Below are 19,346 nucleotides of genomic sequence, written 5' to 3'. Positions count from 1 at the left end.
TTTGACCTATTCTATTCTGTTCTCTACCTTGGAGAAGGTAGATGATACAACCTTGAGTGATTTTGTTCTGATTTTTGGGAGCGAGGCGTCCCAGTGGTCTCCACTCACTCGTAAGTCTACGGAGGCTGGGGCTATCCACGTATCCTAGGTGATAGATCCCCAACTACTGCAGTAGTCTAGGATGCATTCTACTTTCTGGTCTGCCTTAACGGTGATTCTCCCTGTCACGGATCACCCGCTTTGGGTCTGCTACAGTCAGGTACCCATTATTAAAACATTTGAGAATAATACACCCCCGGAATGCCTCGACTGTTTGCGATGGTCTTCCCCCACATTAATTATCGAAATAAAGACCCTTTCTATTCACAGTTTAATATGAAAATATACCCTAATTATGCAAACAATTATGTTCTGTATTCTGTCTTACTTTTCAGTAAAAATGTGTTATCTGAATTGACTGAATATGTTTAATATTCTGAATTACCGAAATTTGTATAGATTTACCAAACTGTCAGAAGTCTGACCCTTTAATGAGTTTTTGTTCAGATACAGGTCAGTGAATGCAACGAGGCAGGAGCCACATCGAGAAACTAGTACTCTCCGGAGGATCCAAGGACCAACTTGGGACTTTTGTTCATAATATTTTGTATTTCAAAGTTTTGAACTATCTGTACATTTTGTCAAAAATGATGTAAATAATATTTTGGTTTTTCACTCTGATAATAGCTTTGTCTTATTTCACCCCCTGTGGCTCGCTCGAAATTTTCAAAACCGTACTCAATATTAAATTGTTTTTCGCTGCCAATATTTAAAAAGAAAAGAATTCAAAATTTTTGGTAAAATTTCGGGGCGTCACAATGCAGGTGCGACACGAGTGCGATGCCCTGTTAGAAGAGTCCGTGTTACATAGTTTTCAACGGTATTGGACCACCATTTTTCATCTTTAGTTATATTTCTATTTGAGATTTTTATGCTACTATTATAACATTGGATATTTACGTTATTTTATTATTTTTTTCTATAAGCTGCCTATATCACCCCCTTCTATGAGAGCTTGTTTGATCCTCTCCGCATCTGCCATGTCCAAAAGACATTGTAATTTTCGTAACACCCCCTTGTTACGTTTAGAACATGGACATGGAGAATGGGGGGCTGTAACAAAAAAAAAAGTCAGGGGAAGGGGGTCCCTATCTCTCTCTCACACGCACACACACACCACTGTGCAGGCTGTGCGAGGCCACCAACGACCGGCGACCTGCCACTGTTTTTTCTCTCTCTCTTTCCCCCTTTCTTCCCCTTCTTCGTTCCTCTCTCAAAGTCTCTCCCCCTGCTTCTTTGTTCTTTTTCATTTTTCTTCTTCGTTTTTCTTTGTTCTTCTTCTTCTTTGTATTGATTTCTATTATTTAAGGTTTTTTTTTCATTGATTAGATTTTTTGAATCAAAAATTTTAAATTAGGGCTTTTTATAGTTAATTTGATTAGGGTTTTCTTTGATTTGATTAGAGTTTTCTTTGATTTTTTATGATTAAGGCTTTGAATCAAATTTTTTAAAGCTTTTTATAGTTAATTTGATTTGAGCTTTTATTGTATTTGATTAGGGATTTTTTGTATTTGATTAGGGATTTTCTTGTATTTGGTTAGGGTTTGAATTAAGGGTTTTTAATTTAATTTTATGGTTTTTTCTTATAGTTTAAGGTTTTTTAGTTTATTTATGATTTATTTTATTGCATTTTAAGATTAGTTAATTTGATTAGGGCTTTTCTTGTATTTGATTAAGGATTTTTTTTATTTTCTTTGGTTAGTGTTTGAATTGAGAGTTTTTATTTATTTTTATAGTTTTTTTCTTATGGTTTAGTTTTTTTTGGTTTATTTATGATTTATTTTATTATATTTTAAGGTTTTATAATTTGATTAGTGAGTTTTTTTTATATTTTCTTTGGTTAGGGTTTGAATCAGGGATTTTTTATATTATTACATTTTAAGCATTTATGATTTAATAGGATTTGATAATTTGATGTTTTATAGTTAATTTGCTTTTAGGGTTTGATATTTTTATGATAAACTTTCATAATTAGATATGATATGACATTGATTAAATCATTTATATATAAAAAAATACCATTTCTTATTTTTTCTCAAAATACTCAAATTTTAAACATTTTTAGTTCTTAGATCCAATCCGAAACTTTAGATTTTAAACATTTTTTTATTTTATGGTATTTGGATCCAATTCGATATCCATATTCAGGGCAAAAATCCATAATAAACTTGTTAAAACATGTAAAATGGTGAGTGAATCAGGTCATACTATCCAAAACGAAGTAATCCTACTCATTATCCATGTCTGTCCAAGTTGTTCGCACATCATCATCAAACGGACATTTAAAACACAACATCCGTGTGTGGTCGAAACAAAAGTTGGACTTGGTACAGTTGTTACGGAACGAACAAAACGAGTGTTCTGTCCATTTTGTGTGTTCATTTCGTCCAATCCTGGACAAGCCATCAAACAAGCCCCAAATGGCCTTTTCTCCTTGATAAAGAGTTCCTTTCATTCTTTTACAAGGGTCAGTTCTTTCTATTTCCTTTTTTTCCACATTCTGTCATGAATATATCTGTGGTTGTGAATGGCTCCTATTATGTGTTTTTTTTTATCTGATTTCTGTCTTCTGCTGCTGTTGGTGCAGGTTCAAATAAGCTACGGAAAGTTCTCAAATGCTGCACTCTTGTTAGACTTCGGTTTCACACTTCCTTATAATCCTTATGACCAGGTTAGTTTATCACTTTTTTACTGCTAAAGCAAACTGATGGATATCATAGTGTTTGTGTGAAACTCTTGGTTATCTTATTTGGACTGTTTTATATGACAAAAATTTTATTATATTAAAATCAGTAATTTTTTTGGTCATTCCGTGGATCAATTTATTCAATCTTTGTGCTCAGGTTCGCGTAATTGAACATAAAATGGAGCTGGAATTTGATATTTTGGATTACAATTTTTTATTTTTAACATGACAAATGAAAATTTTAAAGTAGAAAATTAGATAAAAAATGTCTTCAAACTAGGATTGTGTATTACCCAAGTTAAACTATCGGATACTCAATAATAGCTGCCATCAAAGTGAGCTGGGTCCATATGTTTCTGGAAAAGAAAAAAGGAAGAGTAAAAGTGAGCTGAATGATTCCACATGATACTAGGAAATGTGATCTAATGCTGACACTATTTTATATTGTCAAACGTTGTGATGCCAGTCTAGGTTTGCTTTATGTCACCTAGACTTACTATGATGCTGCCCAGTTTCATGTCACAAGACTCACAACTGATCTATAACTTGATTGTTTCCTAAGCAGGGGCTCTGGTACTGTTACATTGCTAAACCTATGGGTGCGTTTGATGGCACCAAAAGTTTCTCCCTTGGGAAGAAGCATCTTCTTTTTGAGTGGGACCCACGCACCGCATAAAACACGGAAGAAAAACCTTGCCGCTTTCTGCATTGGCGGGAAGTTAGTCTTCCCATTTTTTTTGAGGATTACCCCAACGACTTTTCCCCCTTGATAAAGTTATCTCCAAGATAACTTTTACCCTCAATCAAACACGCCCTATGTGACAATATATTTTGGGGATTTTGTTCATGCCTTGGTTGCTCGGAGTAGGTCTAATAGGGTGGATTTGTTCTATGCTTTCAGTAGACATCCTAGCCAAACACATTTTTCCTATGGCATATTTGGAAGGAATTCTATAGATGTTATTTTTAGGAGAGTGTTGTTTCGTCACTAAAGTTATTTAAGAAGAAATTTATCACAGGATGTCATTATAAATTTTGAGAGCAGGAGAGTTGCCGGGTCAAGAGTGGGAGCATGGAAGGCCAAAAGAAAAGATTCATTCAAGGAGCAACAGCTGATGATCCTGAATAAAGTTAACTATAAAATTTTATATATATATATATATATATATATACTTAATGATGGGCATGGGAATTCATCTAGGTGTCTCAGGGTCCATATTATCTCTGTTAATTGTGTCTTCATTCTTTAATATTCGAGACAGGGTTTTTTTATGAAAAGAGCCTTGTGTTTTTCCAATAATGATTATGTAATGAAAATACAAAAGAGTACAAGTGGGTGCCTCTTATGGGCATACAAGAACACAAGAACATACACAATCAAGACCACTTATGGGTCAATACAAGAGCACAACTAGACAAGCAACTTAGAAGCTAAAACACAAGTAAAAAATATAGGAATATTATTAAGAGAATGCTTGTGAACAAGCTTAACATATAAGAGGGGTTACACCCCCTATTTATACACAAATGGAAGCAAAGAAGTGCCATTGGGAAGTGCTCTCAACAGCTCTATTCCAATGGCATTATAAGGACTATAATGCCCTTGAGGAAAAGAATAAAGTGCATTAAAAAGAAAACCCTAAAGTGCCCTTTAGAAACACCACTAATTACATAATGTGTAATGGTCAAAATACCCCTAATGAGTTTCACTTATTACATAAAGAAAAAAAATTATAAATATCTGTATCTATCTATCTATATCTATATCTATATCTATATCTATATCTATATCTATATCTATATATATATATATATATATATATATATATATATATATATATATATATATATATATTAACACTCCCCCCTCAAACTTACGGTGCAATCACCGAAAGTTTGTCAAGCAAAAAATGAAACCAGGGAGAAGAACTTTTGTAAAGAAGTCGGCCAACTGAAATTCCAATGCTACATAAGGCAGGATGATGGTCTTCTTCAGATACTCCTCACGAACATAATGGCAGTCAATTTCAATATGTTTGGTGCACTCATGAAACGTGTGATTGCCGGCTATGTAGATGGCGCTTCTCCTTGTAGATTTCATCTCAGTTGTCTTCTTATTTTTTTCTTGGTGTTTTGATTAGATCTTGAAACCCAAAGCTTAGGTTAGATCTTGAAACCCAAACAAAAAGAAAAAAGAAAAATCCTCTGATCAGATCTGATTAGATCTGACGTTACATCAGGTCTAGTTGTTTTTGTTTCTCTTGTTTCTTTTGTCTTAACCCAAGTTTGTTTTGATTTTCCCTCTTTGTTCACCCTTATATCTTAGATCTGATCAATATTGGATCAGACCTTGAAACCCAAGTACTTCTGATCAGATCTGAGGTTACAATAGATCTGTTCCCACCCTCTTCTTTTCCCTAGATCTCAAAAAAAAAAAAGGAAAAGGGATTCAAGGGGAAGAACAACTTTTCTTTACCATAGCTTGTTAAGGCAGATCTGTGAAAAAGAATCAGATCTCGTTACCATCTTTGTAGCCCAAAAAAACATGGGCGCGTTATTCCATGTCTCTTGTGACATGCAGCTTTCCTGTGTTTGTTTTATTCCTCTTCTTGAAATCTCCCTATGGCATCATCCAATCCTCTCACTCCTTTCTTAAACTAATTGGTAACCGATAAGTTGAATGAAAACAATTTTGATACTTGGAAGAAACAAATTGTTCCATTCATCAACATCCACGATTTGATGGGGGCACCTTGACGGGACTGAATCTGTGCCTCGCGAGCTTATCATTGCACCCAAAGAGAGCAAGGAAGATGAGCAGTCCACAGTACCTTCACTAGTCAATAATCCAGATTTTACAGCCCGGCGAAAGAGTGATCAAGCTGTAGTGGCCGTTATTACAAGCACTCTATCTCGAGAGTTACGTCTGCATATTCCCACAGGTGTATCTGCATGTGAGTGTCAATGTATATACATAGGGGTATTTGTCTTTTTGTACATAAGGGTATTATTGTCATTGTACACCCTTTTTCCTTTTTTATTTTATTTTATTTTCTTTAATTTTTACTTTTGTAATTGGTAGATTAGGGAAGGGCTTAATGGTCTTTAGACCATAGAGGCATTGGGATCTCCCCAATGACTACTTTTCTAGCCGTTGGGGAGGTCCCAACGGCTCCCTCTTGTTTTCTTTGTGTATATAAAGGGGTTGAAACCCCAATCCATGTATGATTTTTCTTAGAGCATTTTATCAATAACATTTTATATTTTTTATGTGTTGTGTGCCCTTAAGTGGCTGATTTGTGTGACTCTTGTGTTCATGTAATTGACCCATAAGTGGTCGTTGTGATTGTGTATGTCAATAAGTGATATTTGAATATCTTTTGTATTTCGTTACATGGTATCAGAGCCTTGGTGCTCTATTGATGTTATTGAGGCATTCAAGAGACTCGTGAGGAGATCAATAAGACCGAGGAGAGGTTCAGGAAGCATGCCTATAGCCTCATTTCAAGGTTGATGCTCGTGTGGCTAATTCTTTGAAGATTGGAAGAGTTTTATATCAAAGTGTGGAGCATTGCCAAACTAAGTGTCTCTTACTCTTCTTGGCCCTATTTTTTGTTTCCTCTCTTCTTTCTTCAATGGCCGATAAGGAGGTAGTGACGGCGGTCCCTATTAAATTTGATAAAATTAATTATAATTTATGGGTCACCGCCATCAAAAGAATCCTAATCGGAAAAAGCTTGTGGGAATATGTTGATGGTTCCTTAATGGAACCTCATCTTACTCTTACAAAAACCTCAACCGAAAAGGATGAAACTATTAAAGAAGAGGTCAAGGAAAAAAGAAAGAAAAAACTCTCTTAAACTATAAGAAAGCTATGAAAGAATGAGAAATCGGGCATGTTAAGGTACTTTTCTTGTTTATGCGAAGTATGAGTGAGGACACGTGAGAACATATTGGAATTTGAAAGAGCCAATGAAGCTTGGCTCTTTATTAAACAAACTTATACTCAAAATGATGCTGCGTATAGATGGGTGGGAGTTGCAAGACAAAATACACACTTGCAAACATGGAGAACAGAGTGTAAGAGAGTACTATGGGACTCTAAAAAGGTTATGGGATCAAATGGAAAAAATGGAACCTATTTGGGTAACCCCAAATGATGCTCAACAAAGAAAGAAGCAAATCCTGAATGAGCAATTTTTTCAATTTATGAGGGGTCTACGACTCGAATTTGAGCAAATGAGGAGGAATATTCTCTATAGAAAGCAAGAAGAACTTTCACCTATTCATGAAATTTTAGCCCAAGTATACATGGAAGAAACGAGGTTAAAAACCCAAATTGAGGCAAAGGAGTCCAAGGATAATGTTTTAGCCGTTTCAAGATCGGGTGCTAATTCTCATTGTAATGCCCCCAAAATCCTGAACTTGTAACTTTTTAAGAAAATTTTGAAAGCCTTGTAATAATTCATTTATCAGAGTTTTAAATAGTAATTCAGTGAAAATAGTATTTTTAAATAACAAGTCTGTTAAAATATGTATATAAATATATATATATATATATACATATACTTATATATATACATACGTATTTATATAAGTATATATATATATAGATATATGTATATACATACATATTTTATTTCTTTTTATTTTTCTGTACAACCAAAACCCCAATAGGGGTGTTTTGGTAAAATATCATGTATCTTTTTTCTTTTTGTATTTTTCTCTTTTCTTTCTTTTTACCTTTTTCTTTTTCTTTTTTCTTTTTTTATTTTTCTATTATGAAGGACCATAAGGGGCCCCACCCATCTAGTCGTTGGGGCCCCAACAGTCATATTTATGACCGTTGGGGCTCCCAACGACTAGAAGGGAGCTCCCCTTGTGGTCCCTCTTTTTAGCTCTCCTCCTCTATAAATAGAGGAGGCTCACACTTGTAAATGTATGGGGTTTTCACCCACCTTCTCTCTTGAATAATATCAATCTTATGCCTTATAGGCACTTTACTCCTTAGTGGGTTACGTATGCACTCTTAGTGCTTGTGTTCTTGGCTTCTTCAAAGTATGTTTTGCATTATTAGTGTTTCCGCCTTTTTCATTACATGGTATCAAAGCGAGGAAGGTGATTGGGATTCTAAGCAAGGAAGGTGATCGGGATTCTCTTCTTGTTGGTGTCTTGGGACGTGTGCCTCTCAATTTTTTTAAAGAAAAGAAGGTTATTCGGTACCTATGGAGCACGAATCTAAAGTGGAGTTCTCTTTTAAGCTCAATGGGTCCAATTACCTTATGTGGGCCTCCGCTATGGAAAATCATCTAAGAGGTAAGAAACTTTTGGGTTTTGTTATGGGAACTACTCCCGAACCCTCTCTTGTTCTCACTAAAATTGAAAGTGGGATTGAAAAAGCTTTAGATGGCGATGAGCACATCAAAGCTATCAATGATCATTAATCCAAAATTAAGGATTGGGAAAGTAATCATGCCAAAATCTTGGCATGGTTCATGAATAATGTTGACCTCAAAAATTTTGCCAACATTGCTAAGTTTAGAAGAGCCAATGAAGTATGGTTCTTTCTTAAGGGTATGTATACACAAAAGGATCTAGCTAGCCAATTTTTTTGTCAAGAAAAAATTAGATCTACTAGACAAGCAGATATGAGTGTCCGTGACTACTTTAGTACTTTAACTCCCCTTTGGGATGAGCTTGTTCTTCTTGAGCCCAAGTGGGTAGCTCCGGAAGATGTTGAGATAAGAAGAGAACAAATTAAAAAGGAGCATTTCTTCAAATTCCTCCATGGTCTTCGGCAGGAATTTGAACAAGTTAGGGCATCCCTTCTTCATAGAAGTAAAGCCTTACCTATTGAAGACGCTCTTGCCGAAGTATGCCAAAAAGAAACTCGTCTTGGCATAAATATTAAGAGTGATGAAATTTTGGCCGTTACTAGGCCCAGATCAAATGTAAAAGCATATAGACCTCCCCACTTTAACAAAAATAATGAATATAGAAAGGGAGTGATTTGTCACTATTGCAACGAATCGGGACATATCAAGCCGGTTTGCCCAAAGCTTAAAGGAAAAGTGGCCGCGGTTGGAGAAAATTTTCCAAAGAAGAAGAAAGTGTCAAAGAAAGAGATATCAAAGAAACTCTCAACCATATTTCCGAAGTTCTCCAACATCTTCTCAAGACTTCTTCTCCTTCAACATCAGGAGCCGCCATCGCCTATTCTTCATCACCTCCAGGTATGTGGATACTAGACTTCGGTGATTCTTTTCATATGACATCTCATAAAAACTCTCTTTCTAATGTTTTTTCCGAACCCATATTTTCTTATGTTTCAACGACCTATGGGACATCTTTAAAAATTGAAAGTGTTGGAACACTTGATTTTAAAACCTCTCAAAACTTTTTTTCTCCTAAAGTAAGAGTCGTTCCAAAAATCAATCTAAATCTTTTTTCCGTTTCCCAAATCACCAATCATGGATGTCAAGTCTCTTTCTCACCTAAAGATTGCACCGTGCAGGATTTCCAATCAAGGAAGCTGATTGGGCAAGGCCATAGAAGGGACGATCTTTATTTTATGGACTTTTTGACGCTTCCATCAAAGTCTTTTTGTAATCTTGTAAACGACAAAAGTATTGAAGTTTGGCATGAGAGACTTGGTCACCCAAATTTTGTAAAGATGTCTATTTATTCTTTTTTGAACAATACTTGTAAAGTCAAACACATAACTTGTAAAGATTGCATTTTTGGGAAATCTAAAGCTATTTCATTTCCTCAAAGAAGTTATGTCACCACTCGACCTTTTGAACTTGTTCATTCCGATGTATGGAGACCTTCCCCTATTTTATCTAAAAGAGGCTTTTCATACTACGTGGTCTTTATTGATGATTTCACTCAATTTACATAGATTTACTTCTTAAGTCGCAAATCTGAAGTTTTCTCTTTTTTTAAAGAATTCCATGCAATGGTTAAAAATCAATTTTTAGGAAACCTATCCATTCTTAGATCCGATTCGGGTGGCGAATATATGTCCAATGAATTTCAAATCTACTTGAAAGAAAATGAAATTTGTCATCAACGTTCTTTTCCAAACACTCCGCAACAAAATGGTCTTGCGAAAAGAAAGCATAAACACATAATAGAGACTACAAGAACTTTACTTGTTTCGAAGAATATTCCTAAATACTTTTGGGCCGAAGCGGTTCTAACCTCAACATATTTAATCAATAGAACACCATCTTCTGCTTTGAAAAATATTTCTCCATTTGAAAAACTTTATAACATGTCTCCTGACTACAAAAGACTAAGAATTTTTGGATGTAAATGTTATGTCCTAACTCACAAAAATGATAAACTTTCTTCAAGGGCAATTGAATGCATTTTCTTAGGATATGGCGGAAAACAAAAAGGCTATCGATGTTTTGATCTATTAAATAACAAACTTTATATCTCAAAAGATATTACTTTCTTAGAAAAAGAAAATGGTTTTTCGCATAAACTAAATGAACATGTTAATTATTCATTTTTTTTTGACTTATTGCCTCAAGAAAAGGATATAGATAATCATGTTAATATTGAACCTTGTGAGGAATATATTGACCTACGGTTAATGAGCAACATGTCCTTCAAAACTTAAATGAAAATATACCAAGTCACACACAAGTCTATTCTAGGAGAAATGAAAGTAATTCTCCTTGTGCTCTTGAGAAATTCTCTCAAAATGAGTCAATAGAAGAATCCTCTCAAAGAAGATCAAATCGTATTTCTAAAATACCTAATAGATTTGTATCTTATGATTCTTTTTCTCCAAATTTTCGAGCTTGTTTATTAGCTATTCACTCTTTCCATGAACCATCTCGTTACAATGATGCTAAACAATATGCTCATTGGAATGAAGCAATGTAACTTGAACTTAATGCACTTTAAAGAGAACAAACATGAGAAATCATTGATCCCCCAAATGGTAAGAAACCCATAGGATGTAGATGGGTTTTCAAAGTGAAAACTAGAAGTGATGGTTCGTTAGAAAGATTTAAGGCTCGTTTAGTAGCCAAAGGATATGCCCAAGAATATAGGGTGGATTATGATAAGACATTTGCCCCTGTTGCTCGTATGACTAGTGTACGAGCACTTATTGCAATAGCATCTATTAAAAAATAGCCTATCTTTTAACTTGACGTTAAGAATGCCTTTTTAAATGGAAATTTGAGTGAAGAAGTTTATATGGAACCACCTCCAGGTATGAATTTAAATGGTAAGATTTTAAAATTAAAAAAGATTTTATATGGACTTAAGAAAGCTCCTAAAGCTTGGTATGACAAGTTTAGTAATGTATTAATCAATCTGGGATTTATTTCTTGTTATACTGACATTGCTCTTTTTGTTAAGAAAATAGGTGACTCCATTGTTATTTTACTTCTGTATGTTGATGATATGATCATCACTAGGAGTGACAAAAAAGGAGTAAATGATGTTAAGTCCACGTTAAAGAAAACTTTTGATATGTCTGACCTTGGATTTTTAAGATATTTTTTAGGTATTGAAGTGACATACTCTTTCCGAAGATACATTCTATCTCAAATGAAATTAGCAACAGACATTTGTACCAAGTCAGGAGTATCCGATGAAAAGAATGTCGAAACTCCTGAAGTTATCAATGCAAAACTGAGACTTGAAGATGGTGTTCTACGTGAGGATCCAACCCCCTATCGTCAATTAATTGGATCTCTTACTTATCCATCACCCGTCCAGATATAGCTCATGCGGTTCATGCTGCAAGCCAGTTTCAACATGCACCTACTTCAGTTCACATGGCGGCCGTGATGCGAATTGTGCGATACATCAAAAATACCATCTCCAAAGGGCTTTTCTTATCCTCTTCCTCATCTCTTGAATTAACCGCTTTTACTGATGCTGATTGGGGAGGAAATCCCAATGATTGTATTTCAACCACTGGTTTTTGCATCTTTTTAGGTGGATATTGTTAAAATGTACCTATTATATATATATATATATATATATTCTGTTTATTACATCAATACCCGATAGGGGTATTTTTGTAATTTCACAGTTGTTTTAGAAAACAACTATTTTTTCCTTTTTGACCAAATGTAATTTTTATTATTTATTTTATTATTTTTCTTTTTATTATTTTTGAGGACCAAAAGGGGCTCCAACATAGAAGTCGTTGGAGCCCCCAACGGTCACAAATGTGACCGTTGGGGGCTCCCAACGACTCTATGGGAGCCCCCTTTTGGCTCTCCTTTTGAGGCCCTTTGGCCCTCCTTTTTCCTCCTCCTTCTCTTGTATAAATAGGGGTGTTCCCCTTGTGTATTTTTATCTTGGAGAGCTCCTCTCTCTTTTCAATAAGAGGCTTTGTATATTGTTGCCTTCTTAAAGGCTTGTGCTTGTATTGTCCCTTCGTGGACTTGTGATATTTTCTCTTTTATTCATTGTTGTATGTGCTTGTATGCACTCTTTATATTTCCGCAATATCTCATTACATGGTATCAGAGCCACTCGATTTTTGAAGGAAAGGTGTGGTTCGTGTATCTCTTATTTTGGTGGACATCTTCTCACTTCTTGGCAACATCATGGAGACAAAGATTGATCTTTCTTTCAAACTCAATGGAAAGAACTATATGATGTGGGCATCGGCAATGGAGAATAATCTCAAAGGGAAGAAGCTTTGGGGTTATGTCATGGGGACCGTTCCGGAACCGAAACTTATGCTCACAAAAATGGAAGAAGATCAAGAAAAAGCTCTTGAGGGAGATGCTCGTCTCAAGGCCATTGAAAATCATCAAAAGGAAGTAGAAGATTGGGAAAGCAATCACGCAAAAATCCTTGCGTGGTTTATGAACAATGTGGAGCTTAAGGTATGTGCTAATATAGCTAAATTTCGTCGAGCCAATGAGGCTTGGTCCTTTATGAGGGGTATGTATACCCAAAAGGATCTTGCAAGAGCATACTTCTTGCAAGAAAAAGTTAGAACCACCAAGCAAGGTGATTCTAGCATTCAAGACTACTATAGTGCCCTTAACCCACTATGGGATGAATTGGCTCTTTTAGAGCCAAAGTGGGTTTCTATGGAAGATGTTGATTTAAGACAAAAACAAATGGAACAAGAGCGATTGTTTCAATTTCTTTTTGGGCTACGCCCCGAATTTGAGCAAGTGAGATCCTCACTTCTCCATAGATCTATTTTTCCTCCTATTGAGGATGCTATTGCCGAAATCACTCAAGAGGAGACAAGGCTTGGCATGAGTAAGCATGTTGATGAAGTCCTTGCCGTATCCAAACCGGGTAACAATGTTAGAACCTATAAGCCTCCTCATTTTGGGAAACAAGGGAACTACAATGGAGGAAGAAAAATGATTGTTTGTCATTATTGCAATGAGCCGGGTCACATTAGACCCGTTTGTCCAAAGCTTATGGGAGCCTTCAAGCCTAAAGTAGCCTCTCTTGAAGAAACCACCTCCAAAGAAGATGAAGGCAAAAACAATGACATTAAAGAAACTCTTGGACAAATATCTATGGCTCTCCAACAAATGCTTAAAGTTTCTTCCTCCACATCGGGTGCGGCCATTGCTTCGACATCATCACCCGGTACGTATTCTTGGATCCTTGATTCCGGAGCTTCTTTTCATATGACCCCTCATGAGAATGCACTTAGTGATGTTTGCATCAATTCAAAGGACTCTTGTGTCTCAACGGCCGATGGAACTTTTTTGAAAATTTAAAGTATTGGCTCTTTTAAAGATTCTCAAAATTTTTGTGTTCCAAAAGTAAGAGTTGTTCCCAAATTAAATTTAAACCTTTTTTCAGTTTCTCGAATTGCCGACCATGGATGTGAAATATCTTTCTCATCTAATGGTTGCTTTGTGCAGGATCTCCGGTCCGGGAAGCGGATTGGGCAAGGCCATAGAAAGGGAGACCTCTATTATATGGACCATCTTGATCTCCCTACAATTTTTTTTTGTTCTTATGTCCAAGAAAAAAATATGGAAACTTGGCATAAAAGACTTGGTCATCCAAGTTATTCCAAAATGTATCTCTTTCTTTTTGGAAACAAATTTTGTAAGGAAAAAGAAATTAATTGCAAAGATTGCATTTTTGGAAAAATGAAGTCTATTCCTTTTCCAACTAGATCTTTTTTCTCATCAAGGCCTTTTGAATTGGTGCATTCGGATGTTTGGGGTCCTTCTCCGGTTATGTCTAAAGGGGGTTATTCATATTATGTTACGTTTGTTGATGACTTTACTCGATATGTTTGGATTTATTTCCTTAGTCATAAGTCGGAAGTATTTACTTTCTTTAAAGATTTTCATAAAAAGGTTCAAAATCAATTTCAAAGTAACATATCTATTTTAAGATCCGATTCCGGTGGTGAATACTTATCTCACGAATTCCAAAACTATTTAAGCCAAAATGGCATTTGTCATCAAAAGTCATGTCCTAGGACTCCTCAACAAAATGGCCTAGCGGAAAGGAAACATAGGCACATTATAGAAACCGCTAGAACATTGCTTGTGTCTAGAAATATTCCAAAATTTTTTTGGGCGGAAGCCGTTCTTACCTCAACCTATCTAATCAATAGAATGCCCTCTTCTAAGTTAAAAAATGCTTCTCCCTATGAGAAACTCTTTAAGTTTTCACCCGATTTTAATCGACTTCGTATTTTTGGTTGCAAATGTTTTGTCCTACTACATAAAAGGGATAAGTTATCTCCCAAAGCAATTGAATGTGTATTTTTTGGATATGGTGAAAATAAAAAAGGGTATAGATGTTATGATTTTAAGAATGATAAACTATATGTTTCAAAAGATGTAACATTTCTCGAAGACGAAAACGGTTTTGATAAAATAGAAGAGACAAATGAAATTGATTATGTATTCTTATATGATTTTATTGATGACATACAAGAAGATTCTCTTGAAAACATAGATGACACTCACAAGGTATCCCCTCTTGACATAACACTCTCAAATGATAATAATTCAAATACAAATGTTCATGATAGCAATGCCAATATAAATGTTTACTCAAGAAGAAATCAAGAAAAACCTATTAGTGCCCTCGAAAAATACTCTCAAATTTCCGAATCCATTGAGGAACCACAAGTTAGGCATTCTTCTAGAATATCAATACCCCCAAATAGGTTTGTCTCCTATGACTCTTTAACTCCCAACTATCGGGCATGTTTGATAACTCTACACTCTTATTTTGAACCAACCCATTATAATCAAGCTAAATCTATACCTCATTGGGTTGAAGCAATGCAAGTTGAACTAAATGCTTTAAAAAAGGCCAATACTTGGGAAGTAGTTGATCTACCCTCACACAAAAAACCTATTGGTTGTCGTTGGGTCTTCAAAGTTAAAACTAAAAGCGATGGCTCGTTGGAACGATATAAAGCAAGATTGGTTGCTAAGGGATACTCCCAAGAATATGGTATTGATTACGAAGAAACATTCGCCCCCGTAGCTCGTATGACAAGTGTCAGAACCTTAATAGCTGTCGCATCAACCAAAAAATGGCCTATTTATCAACTTGACGTAAAAAATGCTTTTTTAAATGGAAGTTTAAGTGAAGAAGTTTATATGGATCCACCACCCGGAATAAATATTAAGCAAGGTCAAACACTTCGACTTTTAAAGGCATTATATGGTCTTAAACAAGCTCCTAAGGCTTGGTATGATCGTTTTAGTGATATCATGATAAAATTAGGATTTCATTCTTGTTATACTGACACTGCTCTTTTTGTTAAAAATGCAGGTTCTAGTATCGTAATTTTGTTGCTTTATGTTGATGATATGATTATCACTGGAAATGATCAAAGTAGTATTATTAATGTTAAAAATATGTTAAAAGATAATTTTGATATGTCTGATTTAGGTTTTCTCAGATATTTTCTTGGAATTGAGGTTGCATATTCTCCTAGAGGATATATTTTGTCACAGATGAAGCTTGCTGCAGATATATGTTCTAAGTCTGGGATTTCTGATGATAAGAAGGTAGAGACTCCCGAGGTTATTAATGCCAAGTTACGGTTAGAAGATGGGGTTCTTCTGGAAGATCCTACACCGTACCGACAACTCATTGGGTCTCTTACATATTTAACCATCACCAGACCAGATATCACTCATGCGGTTCACTCAGTCAGTCAATTTCAGCATGCTCCTACAACCGTGCATATGAGTGCGGTTCTCCGAATCATTCGCTACATTCGGAATACCATCAATAAAGGGCTATTTCTATCCTCCTCTTCCCCTTTGAATCTTCTTGCTTATACTGATGCAGATTGGGGAGGTAATCCCAATGATTGAATCTCAACTACTGGTTTTTGTGTCTTTTTAGGGGACTCATTGATTGCCTGGCGATGCAAGAAGCAGCAGAAAGTTTCACTCTCATCTACTGAAGCTGAGTACCGGGCAATGGCAACCACAACAATGGAACTTGTATGGCTTCGCAGTTTGCTTAAAGATATGGGAGTTGATATTACTGAAGCCTCCAAGCTGTGTTGCGACAATAAGAGTGCCATCTATATCGCAAGCAATCATACTTTTCATGAACGTACGAAGCATATCGAAATGGATTGCCACTATGTTCGTGACGAATTTTTACGAGGAACTATTGCTCTGCCATATGTCACTTCAGAATATCAGTTGGCAGACTTCTTCACCAAAGCTCTTCCAGCTCCTCGGTTCATGTTTCTTCTAGGCAAACTTTCCGTCCTTCCCCCGTAAAGTTTGAGGGGGGGTGTTAAAATGTACCTATTATATATATATATACATATATATATATATATACATATATATATATATATATTCTGTTTATTACATCAATACCCGATAGGGGTATTTTTGTAATTTCACAGTTGTTTTAGAAAACAACTATTTTTTCCTTTTTGACCAAATGTAATTTTTATTATTTATTTTTTTATTTTTCTTTTTATTATTTTTGAGGACCAAAAGGGGCTCCAACATAGAAGTCGTTGGAGCCCCCAACGGTCACAAATGTGACCGTTGGGGGCTCCCAACGACTCTATGGGAGCCCCCTTTTGGCTCTCCTTTTGAGGCCCTTTGGCCCTCCTTTTTCCTCCTCCTTCTCTTGTATAAATAGGGGTGATCCCCTTGTGTATTTTTATCTTGGAGAGCTCCTCTCTCTTTTCAATAAGAGGCTTTGTATATTGTTGCCTTCTTAAAGGCTTGTGCTTGTATTGTCCCTTCGTGGACTTGTGATATTTTCTCTTTTATTCATTGTTGTATGTGCTTGTATGCACTCTTTATATTTCCGCAATATCTCATTACAGATATCTCATTTCGTGGAGATGCAAGAAGCAACAAAAGGTCTCACTATCATCCACTGAAGCTGAATATCGGGCCATGACAATGACAACTATGGAAATCATATGGCTTAGAAGTCTCCTCTGTGATATAGGCGTCCTCGTTTCTTCTTCCACCAAGTTGTGCTGTGATAACAAAAGTGCGATCTACATCGCAAGCAATCATACTTTTCACGAGCGGACCAAGCATATCGAAATGGACTGCCACTATGTTTGCGATGAATATCCCAGAGGAACTATCACATTACCATATATTACTTCAGAAAATCAGTTGGCTGGCTTCTTCACCAAAGCACTCCCAACTCCACGATTTATGTTTCTTCTTAGCAAACTTTCGGTCTTCTCCCCGTAAAGTTTGAGGAGGCGTGTTAAAATATGTATATATAAATATATATATATACATATACTTATACATATATACATACGTATATATAAGTATATATATACATATATGTATATACATACATATTTTATTTCTTTTTATTTTTCTGTACAACCAAAAACCCGATAGGGGTGTTTTGGTAAAATACCATGTATCTTTTTTCTTTTTGTATTTTTTTCTTTTCTTTCTTTTTACCTTTTTCTTTTTTGTTTTTTTATTTTTCCATTATGAAGGACCATAAGGGGCCCCACCCATCTAGTCGTTGGGGCCCCAACAGTCATATTTATGACCGTTGGGGCTCCCAACGACTAGAAGGGAGCCCCCCTTGTGGTCCCTCTTTTTAGCTCGCCTCCTCTATAAATAGAGGAGGCTCACACTTGTAAATGTATGGGTTTTCACCCACCTTCTCTCTTGAATAATATCAATCTTATGCCTTATAGGCACTTTACCCCTTAGTGGGTTACATATCCACTCTTAGTGCTTGTGTTCTTGGCTTCTTCAAAGTGTGTTTTGCATTATTAGTGTTTCCGTCTTTTTCATTACAAAGTCAACGGACCTTGGGCGCATTATTTATGAACCTTTCCTTTACACAACGGATTTGTAACTCCATACATTTATTGAAACCAAATAGATTCAAAATGAGGTTTTAGTGTTTATACGAAAAGCGGAATTTCAAAGAAAACCTTTGCACCAAATTACAAGAAAATATCCTCAAGAGCGAAACGTCTAAAAAAAAGTCTCATCTTGATATCATCACATCATCGTGCCATCGCTTGCTGTACTGACGTAATCATCGTCTGTACCCATGAAACAGGGTCAGATTGATGATAATCTGATGGGTGCATAGATATAACAATTCAGAATAAGACTAACACATGTGTAGTTCCATTCGTGATATGCTATTCAGAATAAGCAAAATAAGCATGCTAATCTTGTTTTTGTATCGTTCTAATTTTATCAGATGTATCTGAACAGTGAACAAAATGAGCATGTTAACAAAATTCAGAACCAAACTAACATATATGTTGTTCCTTTTGCGGTGTGCAAGTTAAAATAAGTAAAATAGACATGTTAACTTTGTTTCGATATTAGCTGTCCTGAGGGTACACACAGGAGAAACATAAAAACAACTGAGATTGCTCGAGGTTTGTTATGCTATGTATTTTGATACTTCAGACAACTAGCCGAGTCTGTTCCTAGGGGGACGGCCAATGACTGAGAGAGAATTCCCTAGAGGCATTCGTGACAAGGGATGCATCCAACTTCTGCAGAAGTCCATGTGAACTACCATCTAGGATAATTTTTGGTTGCCCTGTCCCCTAACTCCAATGACTGGGGACACCGAGTCATTTGCTCGAGGAGTAGTTAACAACCTGTTCATTAGAGTTTTTGCACCATCTCATCCTCTCTCTTGACGGAACCAAAAGACGAATGGGTATACCAGGTTCTATTTTAATTGATGATCCATTCTATATGCTCTGGTTTTTCAAACCAAATCGAGCATCTTACCTATGAAGGCGATGAACACCATTTATGTGATTTTCCTTTTTATCATTGTGTATTTGCATGCCATGAGGTTACCATAAACCTCTCATTCAATCATCGTAGTACTAATATGACACACATATCTGATAGTACCATTACGATGAGAGGGTATCAGTTTCTCTAAAAGAAACCCCAACATTATTTTGAATTTTCAAAGTCCCGACTATCATCATTTATGTGATTTCATTTTATCATTGTACAATTGCACGCTACGAGGTCACCATAAACCTCTCATCCGATCAGTGTAGTACTAACATGTCGCGTATGTCTGATAGTACCGCTACGATGAAAGG

The 19,346-nt window shown here is 35.8% G+C and overlaps 1 protein-coding gene across 3 annotated transcripts in view; it reads left to right on the top strand.

Moving 5' to 3' along the window:
* Positions 1-19,346, top strand: part of LOC149839685 (SET domain-containing protein) — a 107,573-nt gene that overhangs the window by 64,534 nt on the left and 23,693 nt on the right. For all 3 annotated transcript variants that reach the window (XR_016431342.1, XM_090002747.1, XM_090002746.1), the window contains one exon: positions 2,687-2,770. Coding sequence is in view for 2 of the 3 variants with exons in the window: in XM_090002747.1 (XP_089858873.1) it covers positions 2,687-2,770 (84 nt within the window). In the remaining variant the exon portion in view is untranslated. The remainder of the gene's footprint in view (positions 1-2,686; positions 2,771-19,346) is intronic.

Source organism: Nuphar pumila, chromosome 4 (genome assembly GCF_984573655.1).
Source record: "Nuphar pumila chromosome 4, dmNupPumi1.hap1.1, whole genome shotgun sequence".
NCBI lineage: Eukaryota > Viridiplantae > Streptophyta > Magnoliopsida > Nymphaeales > Nymphaeaceae > Nuphar > Nuphar pumila.
This window is presented reverse-complemented; position numbering and strand designations above follow the sequence as displayed.